Source organism: Phalacrocorax aristotelis, chromosome 6 (genome assembly GCF_949628215.1).
Source record: "Phalacrocorax aristotelis chromosome 6, bGulAri2.1, whole genome shotgun sequence".
NCBI lineage: Eukaryota > Metazoa > Chordata > Aves > Suliformes > Phalacrocoracidae > Phalacrocorax > Phalacrocorax aristotelis.
The window spans coordinates 40,513,613-40,534,801 of record NC_134281.1 but is presented as its reverse complement, the minus strand read 5'-3'; the positions used below and the strand labels follow the sequence as shown (position 1 = coordinate 40,534,801).

The following is a 21,189-nucleotide window of genomic DNA, read 5'->3' as shown; positions in this document are numbered from 1 at the left end:
CTGGCAAACAGTAGTTAAGGACAAAGCCTGTAACCTAATACAGAAGTGGCACCGGAGATCACAACTGCTTGTTTACTCCAGACAATTTTACCGGAATGTCTTTCATCACAACATCTTCTGGCTTTTTTTTTTTTCCTAAACAGATCTGTTCACTTTTTTAAACTGCACTTATTCAAAAAAGGCTAAAGCATTTACTTCCAACATATACTCCTTACACTACAAAACACTTTAATCTTTGAAGAAAAACCATTATTCCTTTAATTCAGCAAAATGCTCCTATGTGAGAAATAAACCTTAAGCATGCATGCAATAAACTCCTCAAAGACTATCTGTAAGAGGCACATATTACTTCAAGTACAGTTTTAGCAAAAACTTACCCATCAGTTCCTAAAATCAATGAACCTTCAGCTATTCTCCAGAGTTAGTCTGAGGGCCATAACTGTACAGCTACACCATCACTCCAGAATAACACTGTTAGCCCAAGGTTACTGGTTATAAGTGCACAAGATGAACGATGCCACCGGCTGCCCCTGCACACACGAACCCCCCAGATCCTGGTTGTGAGGCAGCAGGTCTGAATACAAGGTTCATGAAGTAACATTCATTTGTAAGTGCAATGTGGCCACTGTTTTGTAACGATTAATGAGCATCCCCAGGCAATATGGTATTTTTCACTCTGTTACTAACTATAGTAACTCTCTGCATAGCTCCCTGGAAGATTGTGAAGATATTGCCCTTTAATTTAGATCTGTATGGAACTTCTAATAGCCAACATCTTGACAGGCATCAGTTCAATTAAAATAAATTTCCCTTCTTAGAAGAATAACAGATTACATGCACACACACACAAATCAGACTAGTTCAGTTTATGTGGAAACAAATATAATTATACAATTTATTAATAATTTACAATACAATTGATCTAGCATACCCAAAACATAGATGCTTTACGCAGCATGAACAGCAGCCACACCAGGCATCACTCGTTCCCGGTCTGCTCTAGGCTGCTAGTCTGGGACTTGGGGCGTTGGTACCCCCACACTGCCATCCTGCATCACCAGGAGCACCTGAGCATCTCCATCGCCCACGCAGGCCCACGGGACTTCCTCTGCAGCCACCAAAGGCAGCCTGGGGGCTCTGCCAGCAATTCTGCCAGGTGCAGGAGGGATTGAGCCTGTTTAGTTCATGGTACTTGTGCTCTGCCAGACCCCAGTCCTCAGTGATCTCCATACCTCATACAGGAAAAACACCGCAGTGCAAATGGTACATTACAGAACATCTTGGCTGTGTGAATAATCACAGATACACACTGCCCTGCCTTTGCACAGGCATCTCCATGAAGGCAGTGGGAGTTGTAGAGACGTTATTAGGCCTTGTGACATTTTAAAAAGGCTTAAATATAAAATGTCTTATCGGGGTTTCAAAGGCTGGAATGGAACTGGAACAGTCTTTGCAATAATAATTGCCAGATGCTAAAAACAACCCACAGAGCAGCACTGCATAACTGCTTGGAAATGAAGCAACAGAGAGATCAAAATCCATGCACAAAGTTAGGAAAAAGCAAGAGTTATTTTCATGCAAAGCCACTATGGCTGCTTCTACAGCCACCCTTCCGCCTGACTCACCCCTGGCTGCAACAGAAGTGAAGGTTGCCCACAGCAGTGGCACACAGGACTACACCAGCCAGCACCACTACTCCAGAACAGGAAGCTCACAGGACCTGTGGGATATCATCTCCAATAAGAAAAATCAGGTGTAGAGCCTTTGTATCAGCTTGGCAAATCCACACTTTATTTTGGCAGGTAAGGATAACATTTCAGTCAGCACCTCCTGCAGAACTTGCTTGGGTTTCTGAAATCATAATGAGTAAGATTTTCTGCTGAATCAAACTGTGTGAGGGCTCCAGCTGTAACTGGGACAAATGCCCCTGGCACACACGGAGCTAATGGCCTCCTTATGTGTGTGAAGGAACAGCCTGAGGAGATAGAAAAGCAGCTCATGGACAGACATAGGAGACAATGGAGCATCAGGACCCAGCACTGATTGTAAGAGTTGTTCAGGTATGCAAGATGTTAACATGGATACAAACCTTGTGGCTTTGTGTATTACTCAGCCTTTATTTGTTCATGTGTGGCAGAGAGAACAGGTCCTTCTATAGCATCTTATGTAGAAAACCAGCAGTTATTAATAGACACTGATGCTTTCAAACTAAGGGCATGTACTTTCCAGCATCTCCTGTTCCATATTTTGTTCACCTTCAACAATAAAATCATTTCACTAGAGAAGTGCTATAAAAAGAAGCAACTCCTCTCTCCCTTGCCTCTTGTACCAAGACTATGCTGCTGAGTAAAAATCAAATCTACAGTGCAATACTGAAGTCCTTACAGTCTTCTGCTTGGACCAATACATACACAAAGTAGAAGATCTACAGCATAGGCTGATAGCAAATACTTGCACTTACTGTCTTGAAATCTTTCTCAACCATGTACTGCAGATGAGGCTTATCGTGCTTGTCTCTTGTTACCAATAGCCAAAAAAAAGCAGGGCATGGGGTGGGAGGCAGACAAGGGATATAGACTAAGCCCGTGTCTCCAGTCCTTTGATTTGTGGGAGGTATCTGCTGAAAGTTTCCATAAGAGAGGAGTTTGCTTTAAACATAGAGCTTCCAGGGGTCAATGTTTCTTCCTGACGCAGTGGTACCTGAACTGTCTTGTCATATGCCTAAACTAAAATCTGGATAATTTGGATGAAGTAAGGGGGGGGGGGGGATAGCTAAGGGACCTCCAGAAAGATTGCAAAAGTAGCTTCCGTCATATGGAAAACCAGACTGGCAGTTGAGAAAGGAAAGGCCAATGGCCAGGATAACCAACCACTGCACCAACTGGTACTTAGAACAGCCTAATTGCCTTCATGAAGGAAGCAGCTCCTGCTTAAGAACACCAGGAATCACCCCCAGATTTAGAGCCAAGGCATGTGGAACCTTCTACCTCGGCAAACAGGGGAAGCCCGTGTAAAGGGGGGAATAAAGCAAACAGCCTGATTATATGCAGATAAAACTTTAATCACTTACAGAACTGCAGAAGACTCAGGAATTGGACAGCACACAGGAAAACATAACTTTCACCATGAAAATAAAAAGCGTCTTGGGTAGGCAGGCCAGTGTGCCAGAAATTTAAGCTTCTGGAGCCACATATATGTTCATTTGCAATGCAAATGCCTGGCTTTGATAAAGATTTGCCCTGGTCTATAGATTCCTGAAAACAATTTTTCTAAGTATACACATTATAGATACCATGATTTATTTCAAGCTAATAGGCTATGAATACTTAAAAACTAGCATGTACTCACAGGAGCAGAAATGTTTCTTTCTGACTTCCTTTTATGTAAACTTATTGCATTAAAAACTTCTAGTCACATGTAATTGCTAACACTGAACGTTTATTATTTTAAAAAAAAATACACATGCAGAAAGCCATCCTCTTTAACACATTAAATAATCCTGCAAAGATTTTAGAGAAAAGCAATAGCCCTACAAGGCATGGATTTGTTTGAAACCTCCAGCAGAAATGAATTTTCTGTGGGAGTCCATGCTCCGATTATACCATGCAGTGGTGCGAGTCCAGCCAAAGTCAATCACATCACAGAGCACTTGCCTTGCAGTTTATCTTTCTTTTTCTGCTGCTTGGATTTCTTTCCATCCACCTGGAGACTGACAGTTCTCCTCTTCTCGAGATTCAGGAGCTCCTGGAAGAGCTCCTGCACGTTGTAGTTCATTTTGGCTGACGTCTCCATAAAGGAGCATTTCCACTTGCTGGCTAACGCTTGCCCCTCGCTGGCATCCAGCTCCCTCTGGGTCTCATCACTTTTGTTACCCACCAACATGATTGGGATTTTTTGGATGTCCCCTTTAATCTGACAAATCTGTTCAAAGATGGGTTGAAGATCTTCCATGGACTGCCTGCTGGTGACAGAGTACACCAAGATGAAAGCATGCCCTTTGGATATAGACAGCCTCTGCATAGCAGGGAACTGATGGCTTCCCGTGGTGTCTGTGATCTGAAGGGTGCAGATGCTCTTATCACAGCTGATTACCTGCCGGTACGTATCTTCAATTGTAGGGATATAGGTTTCCCTGAAAGTTCCCCTTACAAAACGAAGGACCAAGGAGCTTTTGCCAACCCCTGCTGCTCCAAACACAACCACCCTGTAATCATTGCTTTGTTCAGGCATGTTTGCTGTGCGGCGATACAAGTGAAGATTTTAACTGAAAAAGCCCGAGTTCTTCAAGTTTACACCCCCTTTTACAGAGGTGGCCTGCGGAGAAGGGAGGAGGAGGGGGCAAAAGGGAAAGAGAGGAGCAGGGGAAGAGAAAGAAATCGTTCACACCACCTCGGTAATTTTACGGTCCGTTATTGAAATAAGCAATTAAATGAGTCACTCCCCTCCCGTCCTTTTTCCTTGCATTAAAAAGAAATAAACCACTATCCCCGCCAGGCATACATCCCATGCACACTTAACGTTATGAGAAGTGAAAAAGCATTCACCTGTAGCCATCAGCCCCACCGTCCAGCGAAACGAGACTAAAATCGCCTACCAGCAGCGGGGAGAGCCGTGCCACCTCCGGCCGGGGCCCCGGCGCGGCGGGGAGGCTCGGCTCGGCTGGGCTCTGGGCCTGCCCCCGCCGCCGCCCGCCTCCTCCCCCCGGCCTGCGGGAGCTCCCCCGCTCCGCACGGCGCCGGCAGGCAGGCAGCGCTCCCAGCGCCCTCGGCTTGCTCCCTCCTTCCCTATATCCTCCATCCACCCGCCGCCTGCGGGGACCCCGACAGCGGCAGGAGCTGCCAGGCTGGCAGCGCCGGGCGCTGCGGCGCCCCTGAGGACGGATGGCAGCTACCGCAGCGGGCTGTGCCACCTCCCCGGCCGGAGCGCCGCGCAACCGGCCGGGCGGCACGGGGCTGTCAGCCGGGGACCGGGCTGCCCCTCCGGCCCTCCCACCCGCTGCGGGCTCCGGGCAGGGGACCTGCCTGCCCCCACGCCTCAAAACCACCATAAAAATCCAACCCTCCCCTCAAAAATAAATAAATAATCAACACAACAACCGGAATCTGGTGGTTAACGCTGTTGGAGCCAAGTTTTGGTGCTCCATCCCTCTAATTCCACGCACAAATAAACGCGCGCCTCTCTCCCTCCATCGCCCCCAGCACCTCTCTCACCGCCCTGCACCGCCGGCCCCCGGGGGCTGGCAGGCCTTGCCGGCTCCCACCCACCTGCGCGCTCCCGGGCTCACAGTCAGGGCTCATTTTGTTTCAACGCTCAAAATACGGGTCAGCTTTCCACCCCCCGCTGCCATTAAAAGCGGCAAGGGTGACCTGAGGTACTCCTGCAGCCCTTCCCCGGAGAAGTCCCCAAACCGTCCACTACTTTCATTTAGCTCCATCGCACTGGCATATAAGAGTTGTATTTCACAATCACAGGTTGTATGTCTCCTCATTTATAAGAAAATCCTCCCGAACACCGCCTATCCACACACTCTCTCAAGGCAGACGGGACCAGCAGTCCTCACAACCCAGCGCCTGACAGGAGGAGGCGCCCGCCTCGCGGCTGCTGCGCCTCCAAAACGGCCCGGGCCCGCAGCGGCCGCTTCCGCTGCCTCACTCCCCGTCCCGCCGCCGCGCCTCCTCGCCCCCCGCCGCTCCGCCCCAGCCGTTTCCCTGGCTGCCGCCGCCATGGCGGGCGGGAGAGGCCACTCCGCCCTCGGCTGCCGCCTCATAGTCCCCCGCGGCGGGAGTCGGCCGTGCGTAGCCCCTTCCCCGCCCCGCCGCCCCACCAGCTGGGGTTTCCCGCCGCCAAGCCCCGCGGAGGCGCAAGCCGAAGCCCGCCCTCACGCCCCAAAATGGCTGCCGGCCGCCGTGGAAGGAGCTCGGCATTGGCGACCCCGGGGCTCCCAAACCTGCTTCTCCAGAGCCGCCCACCTGCACCCAGAGAAGGACCACACCAACCTCCACCCCAGGGCCTAGGCCATTAATGGGTTAATACGGACGTCTTAATCGGCCAGCTGCCAGCGCGGGCTCGTGTGCCTGTGCTGGGGTTGCTGGCAGGGTCAGCTCTCCACCCCAGCTCCTGGCCATAGAGTAGCGGGAGGGCACTGGCCTTGGAGCAGAGGTTCAAAATTTGTCACGTTGACAGGCATGATTTGTTTGACCCTGATTCCTGAGAAAGCTAGTCTGAGCTTGTACTAACAGTAGCATCTCCCACTGTGACAATTAAAACAATCCCTCTGTCTGACTGTGTGTGTGTGTGGGGTGCTGCTGCATTGCCTGGATAAGAATTCTTCTATTTTTCTCTCTAGAATAGTTTTTTTTTCTGAGCGCAACCTCGGGCTTGGACCAGAGCTTCCCATCTGGAAGTCTGCAAAAAGCTGTGGGTCCCTGGGCCAACCATCAGGGATTCGTCAGCATGGAGCTGAGCTTCTGGGGGAGAGGACAGTCCCCGGCCAGCACACTCAGGCAAGACCAGGTCCTGGGGAAGCTGCAGCCAGGGCTGGGAACTGAGTAATAGCGTCAGTTTTAAAATGTGATAAAGGTCATTTGTGGTGCTCAGCTGCAGGGACATTCAGAAGGAAGAGAGCAAAGGGGACAAACGTCTCTGTAAAGAGCTCAGCTTCAACTCGGACACTTGAAAATAGGGGTACCCTTGGCCAAGGGGTATCTTCAGGATCTTGTTATCTTGTTTGTAACTCTCGTGCTGCCCAAGGCGGGGGTGTTTAAGAAACCCTTTTGCAAAGCTTCACTCTTTTATTGTTGTTACAGTTAGACTACAGCAGGACAAACTCCACAGCCAAAGGGGCAGGTACACCTGCCTGAGGACTTCCCTGTGCCACCAACCTCAGGAGGGGATGGTCCAAAGCTCTCTCCCCCTTGCAGAAGTTGTAACTGAAAATGTGGTTAAAAACCGTGCCATAGATATTTCCCCTGATTCTGTGGGCCACAGGGCCTGGTTTGGGGGATAACAGCTCTAAAAGGGGCAAATAAAATACTTCTGAAAGTCTACAGGAACATGGTTCTCCTCAGCTTCTCCTGTGGACCACCTGCCCTGCCCATGCCTCCCGTCCACCCCAACCACACCTGTTTCTGTGTGGCCCTTTGGTGGCACATCTCGGACAGCAAGGTTGCCCACTCCAGTCCCCTGTTCCTCCTGTGCTCCCCATGCAGATCAGCAGTGACTGCATCTTTCACAGGCTAAACTCTCCTATAAATAATTGCTTATCCCAACACATGATGCTTAATAACCCATGGTTTCAAAAGCCATAGTTACATCCTTGTCATAGAAGGGTGATGTTACTGCTTGCTGTCCAGGATGAGTACGCAAGCTTCTGGCTGGGGTGTGCTCAGGTCTGTAAGCCGAAGAGTTAAATCTCTTTGGGGGCATTTCTCACAGCCCTTCCTAGAAAGCTTGGAGCTGGAGAAGTGAAGGATTGCTCCCTGGTGGGACGTTGCTCTGCCACATTGACACTAACAGATCCAGAGCAGCTGGAAGCAGCCATAAAAGCTGAGTGGAGGAGGTTAAGGTAGCCTGGGTTTGAATCCTGCTGATGATTTACTGCAGTACTGAAATTAATGCAGTAACTGAAAGAGGAAAGACACACAGACCCTATATACTGATGCAGGTTGTAGAATAATTAGAAAGAACAACTTGGTAGCAGTGGGAGCCTGTTTCCCCCAGTGGAGACGTGGGCAAGGAGCTGTGCTGTTCCCCACGCAGACCAAAGGCAAGTGGCATTATTCAATTTACGAGGCTTGATCCCTTGGCTGCTTCCCAGCGGTCTCCCCCTGAGGCTCCCTGCTTCCATGCAGCCTCTCCAGAGCAGTGTTGCCTTTGGAGGGCAGGCAGCCACCTCCATGACAGAGCACGACCTTGGGAATGCAATTGCAGGTGCCTGGCAAGTGAAAAGCTCTATAAATTTGCTTGCACTGGTGCAGGAGCTGGAAAACCACATGCTTATAGGTGGTCTTGGTTGACTCCTGGAACAGAGGGAGTGTGCCCCAAAAAGGAGAAAATATTGTCAGAAGTATAATTTCCATTGCTAGAATTAGTTTGCCCCTATCCCAAAATCCAGTTTCTGCAAGTGTCCAAAACACCTGACCCACCGACCCCAGCTTTGGCTGTGCTACTGGGAGCAGACCAGGCAAATCCCTTTTGCTGGGATTTATGAACAGATTGACTTTTCTCAGGGCCAACTAGCTGTGCAAAAGCCTCATTAAGGCATTATCTCACCTATTCACCTCTCCCCAGAAACCTTACCCTACTTTACTGTGGTAGTTTATTCCCGTGTCCACTGTAGGCAATAGACTTCTCCCAGTTTATGCCTGTTGAGGCTCTGGCCTTAAAATAAGCCTTGGATCTGGCTGCACCAGACTCTGCAACCTCTTCCTTGGTATGAGGGAGGACAGCTGGCAGGAACTTGGGTCTCAATGCCAATGCACTGGCAAGGCACTTGAGTGTTTCTCGGAGCTATCACCTCCCCTTCCTGCAGAGTAGCAACCAGCACCAGCCCTTGCACCACTCTGCATGGGAATTATTGGATGTTAAGGCAGCACTTGTAGTTGTTCACTCAGGGGCAGGACAGGATCAAGCAACAGACTTTTAAGGGAGAAAATGGTCCAGTTCCCTGCTTGAAACCATTTCTGCAGCTGCTCAGCTGGTGCCAGGATCTGGCTGGGTCATTTCCCATCAGCCAAATGCTGGGCAGAAACAGAAAGGGATCACACTGTTCAGTAACTATGCGTGGTTTCATTTTGGTACCCAGTCCCCATCTGAAGGGATGCGAAAGAGGCTGTGTTGCAGAGGAAAGGCAGGCTCCAGTGTCTGAGGGAAGCCGAGCCAGGCACACACCACTGCTTCTTGCAGAGAAACATGTTGGCATGAGCGTGGCCACATGTGCAACAAACAGGAGCTTGCCCTTTTCTTGAGGCCTGTGAATAGTTTTTATTCTTCCTGATGCTGGAGGAAGTTTTTGCCCACACCAGTGCCTGCCTTATTGGACATGTGCCCATCTTTGTTCTGAGCAGTGACTCGGGAAAAGCAGATCTGTGCCAGGAACTGAACTGGCTTTGCATGAGGAGGTGGTTAGTGCTGTGACACCCGTCCCCCGTCAGTGCAGCAGCAGCTGCAATCCCCCCACGGCTCAGGTGTTGCTGAGAAACTAAGGAACAGCAACGGAGCATCTGCAGATAAGACAGAGACATGTTAGTACTGTTGCTAATTAGCCACCCACAGCAGGGCTGTGCCATCTCACATCACCATCAGGGTAGTACCTGGTAAATCCAGAATCCATTGGCACAGGCATGTCCTTGTGGCAGGCTCTGACACTGCTGCTCATGTATTAGCAGTGGAATTTCTGACAGCTAAAGAGGCAATGCTTCCCTTTCTGGGTAGCCTCTCCTTGCCTTGAGGAAAAAAATATGGTGGAAGGGTCCTGACAGCATTAAGAAGCTTTTCTGCCTGTTTTCCAGCCCTCTTTGCCCTCCATGTGCTTCCATATCTTCATGGTGTCACATCTCATCTTCCTGCTGTACATCTCTAGCCTACTAAAAATTAATGCATTTCATGAACCGTTTATACTGTATCTGGATTATATACAACCTGGTCACATCCTGACTGCTGGTGGCCCCAGTTCTTTCCCACTGCACACAGGTACTTTGATAGAAAAATTACTGGCTGGCCTACCCCCAGTGTTGTAGCATCTGTTGCCAAGGCTGCCTCTGCTGTGCATAAGGCTACTGCAGCGATATCATTCCTACTTCTGTTTCTATCTCTTAGTTAAGCACTTAAGCAAGTTCTGTCTACAGCCAAATCTCACTTTGGGAGGTACAGCAACACCTAAAGTGTTAGTGAGTGCTTGTGGAGGAAACATTTCTCAGTCTTTCCCAAGCTTATTCTTCCAAAATAATTTGTGATTTTCCAGGTTATCATTTCTTATTTCTCTGATACTTGCAGCCTCACTGACTCCATGGTATTTCGAATCCACTTCTATGCTTACTGAGCAGCATTGTAATGCTGCCTACCCCAGACGGAAAAGAAAAAGGGTCTTTGGACCTATTTCATTCTGCTTTGGATTTTTTTCCCAACACAAAGAGCCCAGCGGATTTTTCTCAAGGAGCTTCAATCTCGACATGAGGCCCTGTCAAGTCCTGTCATCATTCACTGCATTACTAGGGGCAAATGAAAGCAGATGCTCAACTACTTGGCCAGCTGTTCTAGATGCAGAAGCAAGCTATCTCAAAGTCAGCTGCTGATAAAGATGAGGGCTGGTTGTTAGCTCAGCTGCACAACATGCAAGCAGAACACCCAACTTTTGCAAGGTATTAAAAAGACCCAGGGTAGAACTTGGATCAAAAGTCATCCAAAAGTAAGGGGAACTATAACTGAAACCTTAAAAAAAAAAAAGCCTCTAAAGCTGGTAAGGCACCCAGTTGCACCGAGCTACTTTGAAGGTTCCTGTCTGAACTAATAATAATGATAATAATAATAATGAAGAAAATTAAAATAGGGGGTATACCAGATATCTTTTACAGGACACTAATCAACATTGCTTCATGCTTAATACAAAGAGACAGAAATTCATTCTAATAAACTGTACTTTTGTTACATTAGAGAATTATTAATGCTGTAATCACAGCTGCTGAATCACAACTGTATGGAGAGCTGATGCTATTCAGGAGATTTTTCTCCTGTTGTTAATTAGTCATCTCAATAAATCTGTGTTCAGCTCTGTAGGTATAAATAGAAGGGGTTGCCTGCTGGGTAACCACATACGATTACGTGTGTTGGACTCTGAGCAAAACCAAATGTCTCATATAGTGAAACGTCAGGAGGGGCATTGCTGCACAGGCAAGGTGCCCAGAAGTGCAGAGGGCAGGCGTGGTCCTGCTCAGCGATGCATGACATGCATGCCCAGAGGCGCAGGCATGCTGGCAGCAGCATGCTCCTCTGCAGGTATCACTGCGCAGGGACTCATGGAGATCTGCCTGGTCATGTCAGCAGCAATTTTCTATAGGCTTTCATTCAGCATGCCTTTTCTCTTTGCTTTGTTAAGGCCTCTGCAATCCCGAAACATCTTAGTTTTAAAATCCAGATGTAATCCTAAAACATCCCGCTTCAAGGTGTCTGACATTATCAGCTGACCCGTGCCCATTTCTCTCCTGACTCTCTCCATCTCCTCTCAAATATTCTCTCTTTAAAGTCCATGTTTCCACCTGCTGCAGCACAAAAGCTGCTCCCGAGGTGCTTGCTGCGGACTGTTGACTCCCGAGCTAACCACATATGCCATCTGATTTTTGGAGCAGCCATAGTGCTGGTTCCTGAATCCCTCCCTCCCGTTCCCATACACAGTGCAGGATCCACCATGCTTTGGCAAGCTGAAGGTGCTTTTTCTCTTGGGCAGCCAGTGGCTTCAACCTCTGCCACTCTTTGCAGGTAGTTTTCCATTAAAACCATTTAAGCAAGACCTGGACCTGAGTGCAAACCTGCATAAGTCTGTGAAGTCAGGGCATTGCAGCTTATCCAGTTTTCCAGGTCTGTGTCCTTGGGGATTCTAAATCTTAAAGGTGCTCTAATGGTAACGGGGCTGTCCTGACTACATGCATTTGGCAGTGTGTGTCCTGTGCATTTAATCTCTTGCAGGGATTTATTTGGGGAAATGAAAAGATTTCTCTCCAAGTGTAGAGGCTTTCCTTGTGCAAAGGCTTCACTTTGCAGAGTCCTTTGGGCTATGGCACGAGTGCCTGCAAGCAGCATCCCAGATGAAAACATGGCTAGACCATGACAAAAGTTGTCACAAAAGCTTTTTTTAAACCAGGCGATGCTTGTGTCCGCTTGAGTTTTCCTTTCTTACCTGCCTTTGCTGTGGTACTGAGTGCTGGCAAACCCACAAGCAGCTGTCTGTAGCAGGCACAGAGTCCCATGTACCTCTGTCTGTCTGCTGCAAGTGGCTCTGGGCAGGATTTAATCACCTCCCACCTTCCCTTTGCTGGAAAACTATTCCTGTCCCTCATGGGGCTGCTTTTATGGTTCTTGTCTCTCCAGGCAGAATGACTTGTTCAGCCTAATAATGGGCAAGTCATTCACTTTGCCTGAATCCTATCATTAATGGGGATTTCCAGAGATGATTTATAAAACATAATTTCTGGTGTTTATGAGGTATTTATTAGCCACAATGAAATGTTAGCTAGTCATTAGCAGCTTATTCGCTATCTTTGCTAGCCACATTTGCTCAAAGGGAGATAGCCCATTTTCAGATATTTTCCAAGCCTTCAGAGGTTTGGGATGGATTACCATTCCTCAGCAGCTGTCCATCTGAACCCAATTAGGTGGTTCACCCTGGGATCTCACCCTTTTTGGCAGGTCCTTCTCAGCTGCTGAGCCCAGCCTGCCGGCCGATGTGTTTTACCCACATGAGGCAACTGAGCAGGGCTCAGCTAAGTGCTATCTAACTGAGCCCAAACCAGCACAAGCTAGAAGGCAGATCTTTCCAAGAGGTATTTTTTGATAAGTAAGGCAATATGAAAAGCCTACAGGTTCTTCTGTTTGGGGAAGGATTCCTGACTCTTCTCCAGGGCGTAGAGTAGGAAAGGAGCTGTGAGTCAGCTTAGCAGAGGCAAAAGAGTAGGAAGGTGTCCAGCCTCCTTGGAGAAAGGATGGAGAAGGAAGACGTCCTGTGCAGTAGCTCTGTCTTGGGTGGGACAGACTGATCGGGGAGGAACATGGCCATGAGATGCTGGCTTAATGCCCTGCTGTCAGTCAGAATTTGCTTTGGCTGGAGCTGACAGCAACCAGAGGAATTTTAAATGAAAATTTTAAAAGGAAATCAGCTGTTTGCGAGAGCCTCCCAGAAGGCAGAGTGCAGAGGGAGCAGGGAAAGAGGCAGTCTGCTGCTTTGCCTGCTCCTGCTGCTGCCCCAGAAAACTGCCTGGGGAATGTCTGGAGCTGTGAGCTGGTGCAGGACAGCAGTGGAGACCTGCGGAAAGGATGGATGAAGATGACCAGATTCCTCTTCTGTAGTGATTTTGCTTGAGGTTGTTTCTGTTATAACAGGACTCCCTTGGGACTTGAGGGGATTGCACAAAAACTTACTTTCCTGGGTTACCACGCCCAGGCAGTGCTCCTCACTGCTTTTCTATCTATGTTTAAGGTAGTAAATCCCCCTTTCCCGTTGCTTAGTAAGCGTGGGGGACACCCCACCAAACCTCATTGCTTTCCTTTGGAGGAGAGAGAGTCTTCAGGGTCTGCTCTTAACTTCTTCCTGGAGCTACATGGCTTAAATTATGCAGGTCAATGCTTTAGGGATGGGGGGGGCCTTGCTTTAGGCTCAGACATACAGCCCCCACCACTGCCTCCCCCACGTTTGCTCCTGGCAGGGAGGATGAGTGAGGGGTGCCTGTTCCTGAGCACAGGTGGGGCACCCCAGAAATAGGCTTCATTTAAGGTTTGACAGCCCTCAGCTCCCATGTGGATTCCTATACAGCCTGTCCTTACCCAGACCCCAAAAGTAAGCAGCAGCCACGCTGAAACCGTGTCAGAACATGGGTTCTTTGGGCAATTCTGAATTAGAAAGCAACGTATTTTGCTTCCTATACCACTACAAAGGAAGTTCTGCGAACTCCAGTTCTGACCTCCTGAAGTTAAAATGTCCAACTTTTCGGTTCCACTGAGGCATGGCATGGTACTAACAGCTCCTAAAGGCCCTCAGTGTCTTGCTGGGGCACGTCCAAGTGACCTGGAGTACAGCAGGGAGTACAGCACTCCAAGGCTTGGGGATGAGCACCCGTCCTGCTTTGTCCTCACTGTGCTCCATTCCCACTGCTTTTCCTCTGGAGCCCACCAAGGCTTTCCTTTTTTTGTGGAAGACAGAGCTTGATATTCACGGCCAGTACAGTCATCTTCTTAATATTGCTTTGAATGTCACCGATTCCTGCGGAGAGCTATGAGACAGCAGCTGAAGGCAGAAAAAGTATTTTCATCTGGAATTACATAAATTATTATTAAACCAGCAGATGTGTGTCACTGGTGCATATTGCTTATCAGAAACGATGTCACTTCCCAGTAACGCCAATGCTTGGGAGTGCAGTTCAGCCTGTAAAATATTTATTAGAAAGTGTTCCAGAGTGGCTTATCTGTTTTTGAGACATAACATCCATCTCATGAGCAAGCCTTGTCTGTACCTGGAAGAGTGCCCTTCCTCTGGAAACTCTGGAGGGCTTTAGGCACAACAAAATGCGGACGGAAGAAATAGAAGAAAAAATAAATGCCTGCTATTACAATGGATATAAACTTTCCTTGACTCAAGATAATGAAAGAACCAAAGGATAGGACAATATTTAAACAATCTCAGCAAGGAATTCACTGCATGGAACCATCACACATCAGGTCGACTGAGTCAGAAACAAAACACCTGACCTGCAGCCTGCCTGTGAGCAAGTGGGGAGCACGGGCTCTGATGTCTGCCAGCGCTTGGCATGCCAGTGAGGAGGGATAGCAGACCAAAACACCTGCCTGGTTGAAATCTGCAGAGATTTGGAAAGCCATCACCAACCACTGTGATCTTCAGAGAGGCTCCTGCAAGAGGGCTGGATGCTGCAGAAGGGAGACTAATTGCGTTAGCTTATCTCAGCCCAGTAATCAAAATTAATGGCAGTGAAAGCAAAGCCCTTCCAGCGGGACCTGAAAGGGCAATTCATGGAAATGCCTCAGCAACACCTCTCCAAGAAATAGCCACAAATGGAGGGCCCTGGAGGGGACGCCATCACAGCTGGGGCTGGGGGGGAAGCAGAGAGGCACTGCTGGAGCAGCACTGGTAGCCGGAGGTGACTGAGCCCCTGCCCCTGCTCGGGGACGGCTCGCCCTGTGCAGCACCAGCTCCAGACTTACCTCTTACATGTGTCAGAGATGGAGGGGCAGAAAGTGCCAACGATTATAGCCATGATAAGATCTTGTATTTATTTAAGACTCTAGATCTAAAGCCTGAAGTGTGTATTGATTTCCTATAGTAGTCTCTAACAAGGGAAAAGCTCAAAGAGCCACCGGCTCTTGTACAGTGCAATGTCAGGTGCTAAGGAGGAAAGCAGACCAGACCTGTAACACATCTGTGTGCTAACCAGAGCAAAATCCTTCCAAAAATAAATCTGTTGCTGCTTATTGCTTATTTTACCTCAATGAAAATGCACTGACCGTGTCTCATCTTTGAGAGTAGAACTGACAGCCATTTGTAACAAGAACCGGTGAGGATATGAGCAGCAGTCCCCAGCCTGTACATCTCATCTCCTAACAGTTCAGTCTCCTGCAATTCTTTCCTTGGCAATACAGCCAATGCTTTATTTTAACCATAATTAAATCCCATACAATAGCCTTGGGCTACAGGATCGGTGGTGGTAGAGGGGACATGTTTCAGTATCCCACAACATGCTAATTGTCTGGGGACTGCTGGGAGTGGCTTTAAAAGGGACAAGGAGAAAACACCAGCACCTCTATCTCCCCAGCCAGTGCTCATCAGCACCATCGGAGCTGGGGACAATGTCAGGCTGCTGACTGGGACACTCAAACCCACTCAGTCATGAGTTGCTTCTTCCATTTTTAAGCTGGGAAACATGGGCCAGATCTGTCCCACGAGCCTTGCTGCTGGAGCTTGTGGCTAGCAGGCATGCCGTGAGACACAGCCATACAACCTTCAGTCAGTTTTGTCACCATTCCCTGAGCCTTTCCTAGATCTAATGGACCCTTTCAGAGGGATGGGCATTGGGGTCACAAGCCCAGTTCCCCCAGAGTCCCAGAACATCATTGCAAGTAGCACAGCATAGACTTCTCATGGCTCCTTTGCCGTTGATGGGCCCCCCTAGGAGGGAGGGAGCAAAGGGAGCTCTGGTTATCACCGTCACCCCACACTGAGGTTTCTGTTTGAAGGCATATCAGCCCAGTGCTGCACACTTACACCTTACCTTGCACGAGCGCAACTGGGAGCAAAGGAATGGCAGACAAGGCTCCGTTGGAGTCTGCAACAGCTCATTGCTTTACTCTTCAGTCTCAAACCAGTTTTAGAGCAGAAAGAGACTCTGGTCCCAGGCTTCTAAGAAAACACAGAAAGTGGTCTAACAAGAAAAACAGTCAAACTGTTCCAACCAAAGACCATTTGTTGACCTCAAGAACCATGGTCCCAGCTCACCCACAGAGATCTATCATAACCCATTTCCCTTCTACTACCTTTGGCTGCTCATAGCAGCACCAGATAGCCTCTTAAAGAAACTCTCAGGTAGTTTTTCCCATTGCTCTCCAGTTGTCAGCGTGTCCCTGCCTGACAGCACATGGAAGCATGAAGCTCCTGAGACAGCTCTGACCCTGAGCAGCACTTTGCATGTAATAGGAACTCCTACACATAAGCAAATTTCCTACATTTTTAGAGGTGAGGCATTTATTTTCTTTTTTACTTCTGGATGAAAGCCATGTTCTGCTGGCAGCAGAGGGCAGTAAAGGGCTGCCAGGGCATGCTGCGCCCCAGCCAGCAAAGAGCCTGCATACGAAACCGGGGAAGGGAAGAGGGAGGGTGGCAGTGGTTTTACAGTTACTTAAAATTCATGAATTTGCTCTTTTGAAATTCATTAGATCCTGAAAGTAGGGTACTGTCTCTAGTTTGCCTTTGAGCAGCCCTAGCTCCTTGCCATGGCAGAGAAGCTGCAGCCAACACAGGCTGCAGCAGAAATGGAGCCACAGGCTCTGCCTAACACTCAGCAGCCCAGTTCCCCCCTCTTGTGCCATTTTATCAAGGTAGTCCCTATTGCAATGGGAACTTCAAGCTGTTGATATTGAACTTAATTTGTTGTCATCAAGTTTTCCATTACTCCTTAAGCGCAAGTCCTGGGAAACCTTTTATTTTTTTCTCCTGGATTACAGACAGAAAGACAACCTGGGGGAGAGCAGGCTCCAAGCAGCGGGAGGCAGTGCCTTTGAATATGGCAGCAGATGGGGGAGGACACCCACACTGACACTGCAGTGGGGTAACAGCAAACACGCAAAGCTCACAGCAAAGCTATGACAAATGCGGGGCTGGCAAGCAGGGACAGGCAGGTCTAGGGGACAGAGCCCGAAGGAAAACCCAACAGTTGAGGCCTGCCATGGGAGCAGACTCCAGCTGCCTGGGGCGGGTGGGAACAGGACGGCTCAACGTCCCCGGATCCCATGGGCGAGGGGAGCTGTAACCTCTGCGGCAGGAGCTACAACCAACGCTCCAGAGACAGGCAGAAATGGCTCTGCTAACAATTAGTCTAAAGCAAAGGTTTTAAAGGTCAAAAAACATTAGCATCAAAGTACCATGTTTCTGCACCACAAAGCATTCTGAGACAGATATGGGAGAAAATTGTCCAAGCGAGTCAAGTGCTTTCCCCTGCATCAAGTTGTGCGACTTGCAACTGCCTGAAGTAAAAGACCAAATAAAAGCAAACAAGATCACAGCAGATTTATGATTTCTCAGTCAGTGAACCAGGCTGACGACAAATCCACAATATTGTATACTTTATTTAAATTAACAAAACTACATGTTTTCCAGGTTGCTTAAAGCAGTCTGTAAAACCTGAACTTAACCTAAACAAAAAAGGATATATTTTAATAGGACCCAGGGACTATTTCTGAGACATATGAGTAGGGCATAGGAATTAAGAAATTTAAAAAAAAAAAAAAATCACACACACACGCACGCACACAAACATGCGCCCCGTAAACAAATTGTTAGTGTTTAACACACAATTTGGTTTTAAAGCTGCAGTTCCCCATTTGTAAGGAGCCTTTACAAAATGCAGTGCTATACTAAGCTGTAAAAGAAACCATGGACACATCTATCGGAACAACATAAATATCACGTAAGAACCCAACATAAAAAGGATGTTAAAGTTGCAAAGTCGAGCACTCAGGCAGGGACGTGCCGGAGCTACGATGATGTGCGTTACTTTAATTCACTTTGTAATTGAACAACTACTGCAAGTAGAAACATTGCTTGGGCTTTCTAGCACTTATTTTCCTTATGTACATTGCTTACAAATTACATTTTCCATCTGTGTTGAAGTGTGTTCCCAGCACTTATTCCACATGCAGTAAGTGTGCTCCCCCTTTTTCTTTTTTTTTTTTTAAATTTTTAAACATTTCCTTTCAGTACAGGGGCACTGTCATCCCACTTTACAAAAACAAAACAAAATCCAAACTTATAAAAAATTATTAGCATTCCAGTTCAAGTATCCAAAAATCACCCAAAGCTACCTCCTTAAGTAGTGTTCAGCACTTTTTCTGTGCTGCAGTGACTTCACACACTCAGACATAGCAGCACACAAGGGACTTCACCTGGAGTGATGCATTCAGCATTCCTTGGCTCTGACCCCGTGTCCCGGCTGAGATGCTGCCACGGGCAGGGGGAGTTGGGGATCCCAGTGAGGGTGAACCGAACAATGAACAGAATTGCTTTCTTTTAAGAAAATCCTATAGTAGCTCCAATTAACAAAAACAGAGCAGCCCTTCTGCAGACAGGGTCTGCCCAGCATGCTGCACCCTGAGCAGAGACCTATTTGATGGTGCACAACTTGGGGTTCCTGGCAGCCAAAAGGATACAAAATTATCTACGCTACCCTCTATTTCTTCATAGTGTTGAGCTCTAATAAATGGTATTTTAAATGCTACTTTACACAGTGCCATTCTTTGTGGGATCATAACAGCCCAGCACCTCCTGGTGCTATTTGTTTGGCACAGCCAGCAGCCAGCAGCCCCCTTTCCTTCTGGGGAAAGGCTGGTGAGGAGATGGGGTGCCCGGCTGGCCCTGCATGCAGCCGAGGGGCAGTCGCTAACCTTCTGGCCCCATCCCCAGTCCACCATGGGAAATAAGGAGGAATTATTTGATCACCTCACCCTAGCTGAAGTATTGATTTGTCTCAAGAAACATGGGGAAGGCAAGGCAAAAGGCAAGGAAAGTTGGTGCTGTATTTGGTTACTAACATGCTTGAAATGGTGGCAGGGATGGTTAGAGCTGAACTGAGATGCCCCCCTGGAGCTGCAGCCCTGGCAAACAGCAGGGTGGGTGCACAGGGCAGCCATGGATGGGCGTCACCGAGTAGGAGCTGTTTGCTGGGGTGGGAATCGTGATGAACCAGCACCCCCTGGTTCAAACCAGAGCCCTGGCTGCATAGTCTCAACTCCACAGAGCCCCAAACTCACATACAAACCTGAACGTGACAGTAAAGCCAGCATGCAATGGGCTTTAGTTGCATGCCATAATGTATGCGTTGGCTAGAGATGGATTAAGGTTTCATAGGTGATTTCACTTCTGGTATTTCCCAATTACACTTTCATTTTGCAGCCTTAATACTCTAACAATTGATGTGTAACTTGAAGTTTTAAGCATCCAATGACGTGTCCCTTTTTCCAGGACAGTGCTTCTACTGGTACCTGCAATATCTGCCTGTGAGTGGCTTTGGAAGCTTCCCCTCTCTCCCCAGTCTCTGATCCTTCAGCAACAGACAGCAGTAGCAGATTCTTATCTTTTAGGAACAAAACTGGGAAGTTGAGTTACACATTAGTAGCAGTTAACACTGACATTTACTAGTGTCAGCTAACAAGGCCCTCTGGATCCTCCAGGCCCTGGAAGGAGTGCCCTGAGCAGCACAGACCCTTCTGGCCATGCTACTTCCCACACATGCCATTAATACTTCTCTTAACTGGTCCCCAACACGGCCCAGTTTGAGCCTCCACCCCAGATCAGTTCCCAGTTCCCTCACACTGCCAACAGGCTCACAGCCAGGCCCGCCTAGGCACAGCATAGGGGTGAGCGACCTCATCGTCTGCTTTTGCCCTGAAAAGCAAATATCCACATTGTGCATGACAAGCAGATTTTTTCAAGTCTGATAATCCCTGGAAGAATCCAGCGCTGCCAAGCGTGCTCCATCCTGGCAGCGCAAGGAGGAGCAGGATTGCCTAGTGTCCTCTGCCCAGCTCACACGCATGGGAACTGAGAATTGCAGCAACCCTCCTATGGCCTTCCTCTTCTCCCCATTGCATGTAAGCAGCATAAAAATGAAGGAGCTGTAAAAAGTAGTAAGATAGAGGAGGACAACAAAAGCAAGGGAAGCCAAAGGGGCTGAGAATAGCCAGGAGCCGGCTGTGGGACCAGTACCTCTGGGAACTCGGGACAGGATCATTCCTTTCTCTTGCAACTCAGCTCAGGCATCCAGTTTTTCCATTCCCCTATATTTAACAAACAGCTGTAAAACCTACTGAGAAAGCATGTTGCTGCTTCTACTGCAGCCTTACATATTACAAACAGCCTACGCCCTTCCCTAGCTGTGTTTCATTCAAGCAACAGAGGCTTGCTGCAAAGTTACAGGGCTGTGCTAAAGACCTCAAACAAGGTTCAATGCAATTATAGACGGTGGAATTAAATGTTTTCAAGATAAGGCTTTAGTTCCCCCCTAACCAGCACCTTGTTTAAAGTTGCACACAAGAATAAAACTCAAAGTACTGAATACATGCTCACCAACTGAGCTCCCTGCACCACCTCTATGCACAGGCACACGGTAGCCAAATAAAAACTGCCTGATGTCAGCTCTGCCCCTTCCTAACTTCTGAATGTGCGACTTTGCAACCTTAATGCTTTTCTAGCAGGTTTTTACGTGCTTGAGTGTTACACAATATACATATCCCTCCCCCCAGAAATAACTACACCATATTAAAGAGTTTACAGATGTTCTGCTCGGTGTCACTGCTCTGTGAAAATACACTAAATACGGGGTGCTCGAGAAGCAATTTAGGTCAGAGAGGTCTCCTCCCGGAGGGCATTGTGTTGTCCTCTGCTCTCCACCCTGGTCTGGGTCCCAGCTGAGGCCATCCCAGCATTACTCCTGAGCCTCCTTGCGAGCCAGCTTGTATACCTCTGTTGGCCCATCCACGTGGGTGATGGTGGTGGTGAGCTGAAGCTCTTCCCCACTGTTTACTCCCAGGTCACCTGAGAAACAAAGCTATTTTGTTAGCCTGGTCTCACAATAAAATATTTGACAATTAGAAAGCGAAAGATTAATTTTATTCCCTCCAGGCTCTCAGAAACTACCTGAGCTATAGACTATGTAACATTTCTATAAACGCTTTTGTTTACAGTTATTTAAATACAATCACATA

General features: G+C 48.2%; 2 protein-coding genes across 4 annotated transcripts in view; both read right to left on the bottom strand.

Annotated features, from left to right (window-relative positions):
• Nucleotides 1-871: 871 nt before the first annotated feature.
• DIRAS3 (DIRAS family GTPase 3) lies at nt 872-6,116 on the bottom strand. Of its 3 annotated transcripts, none has more exons than XM_075097317.1 (2): nt 5,970-6,116; nt 872-4,314 (listed from the first exon to the last, which is right to left on the bottom strand). In XM_075097317.1, the coding sequence occupies exon 2, from the start codon at nt 4,228-4,230 to the stop codon at nt 3,634-3,636; it is 597 nt and encodes a 198-aa protein (XP_074953418.1). In that variant the 5' UTR covers nt 4,231-4,314; nt 5,970-6,116; the 3' UTR covers nt 872-3,633. The 3 variants fall into 3 exon arrangements, with proteins under 3 accessions (XP_074953418.1, XP_074953416.1, XP_074953417.1); XM_075097315.1 differs by lacking the exon at nt 5,970-6,116 and adding an exon at nt 4,545-5,779; XM_075097316.1 differs by lacking the exon at nt 5,970-6,116 and adding an exon at nt 5,265-5,779.
• Nucleotides 6,117-17,538: 11,422 nt separating this feature from the next.
• Nucleotides 17,539-21,189, bottom strand: part of WLS (Wnt ligand secretion mediator) — a 38,947-nt gene continuing 35,296 nt past the window's right edge. Inside the window, exon 12 of the mRNA XM_075097312.1 lies at nt 17,539-21,019. Coding sequence (XP_074953413.1) covers nt 20,910-21,019 — 110 coding nt within the window. The 3' untranslated portion in view covers nt 17,539-20,909. The remainder of the gene's footprint in view (nt 21,020-21,189) is intronic.

Coding starts and splice junctions, on each gene's coding strand:
- DIRAS3 (XM_075097317.1), bottom strand. CDS start 4,230: ATGCCTGAACAAAGCAATGATTACAGGGTGGTTGTGTTTGGAGCAGCA.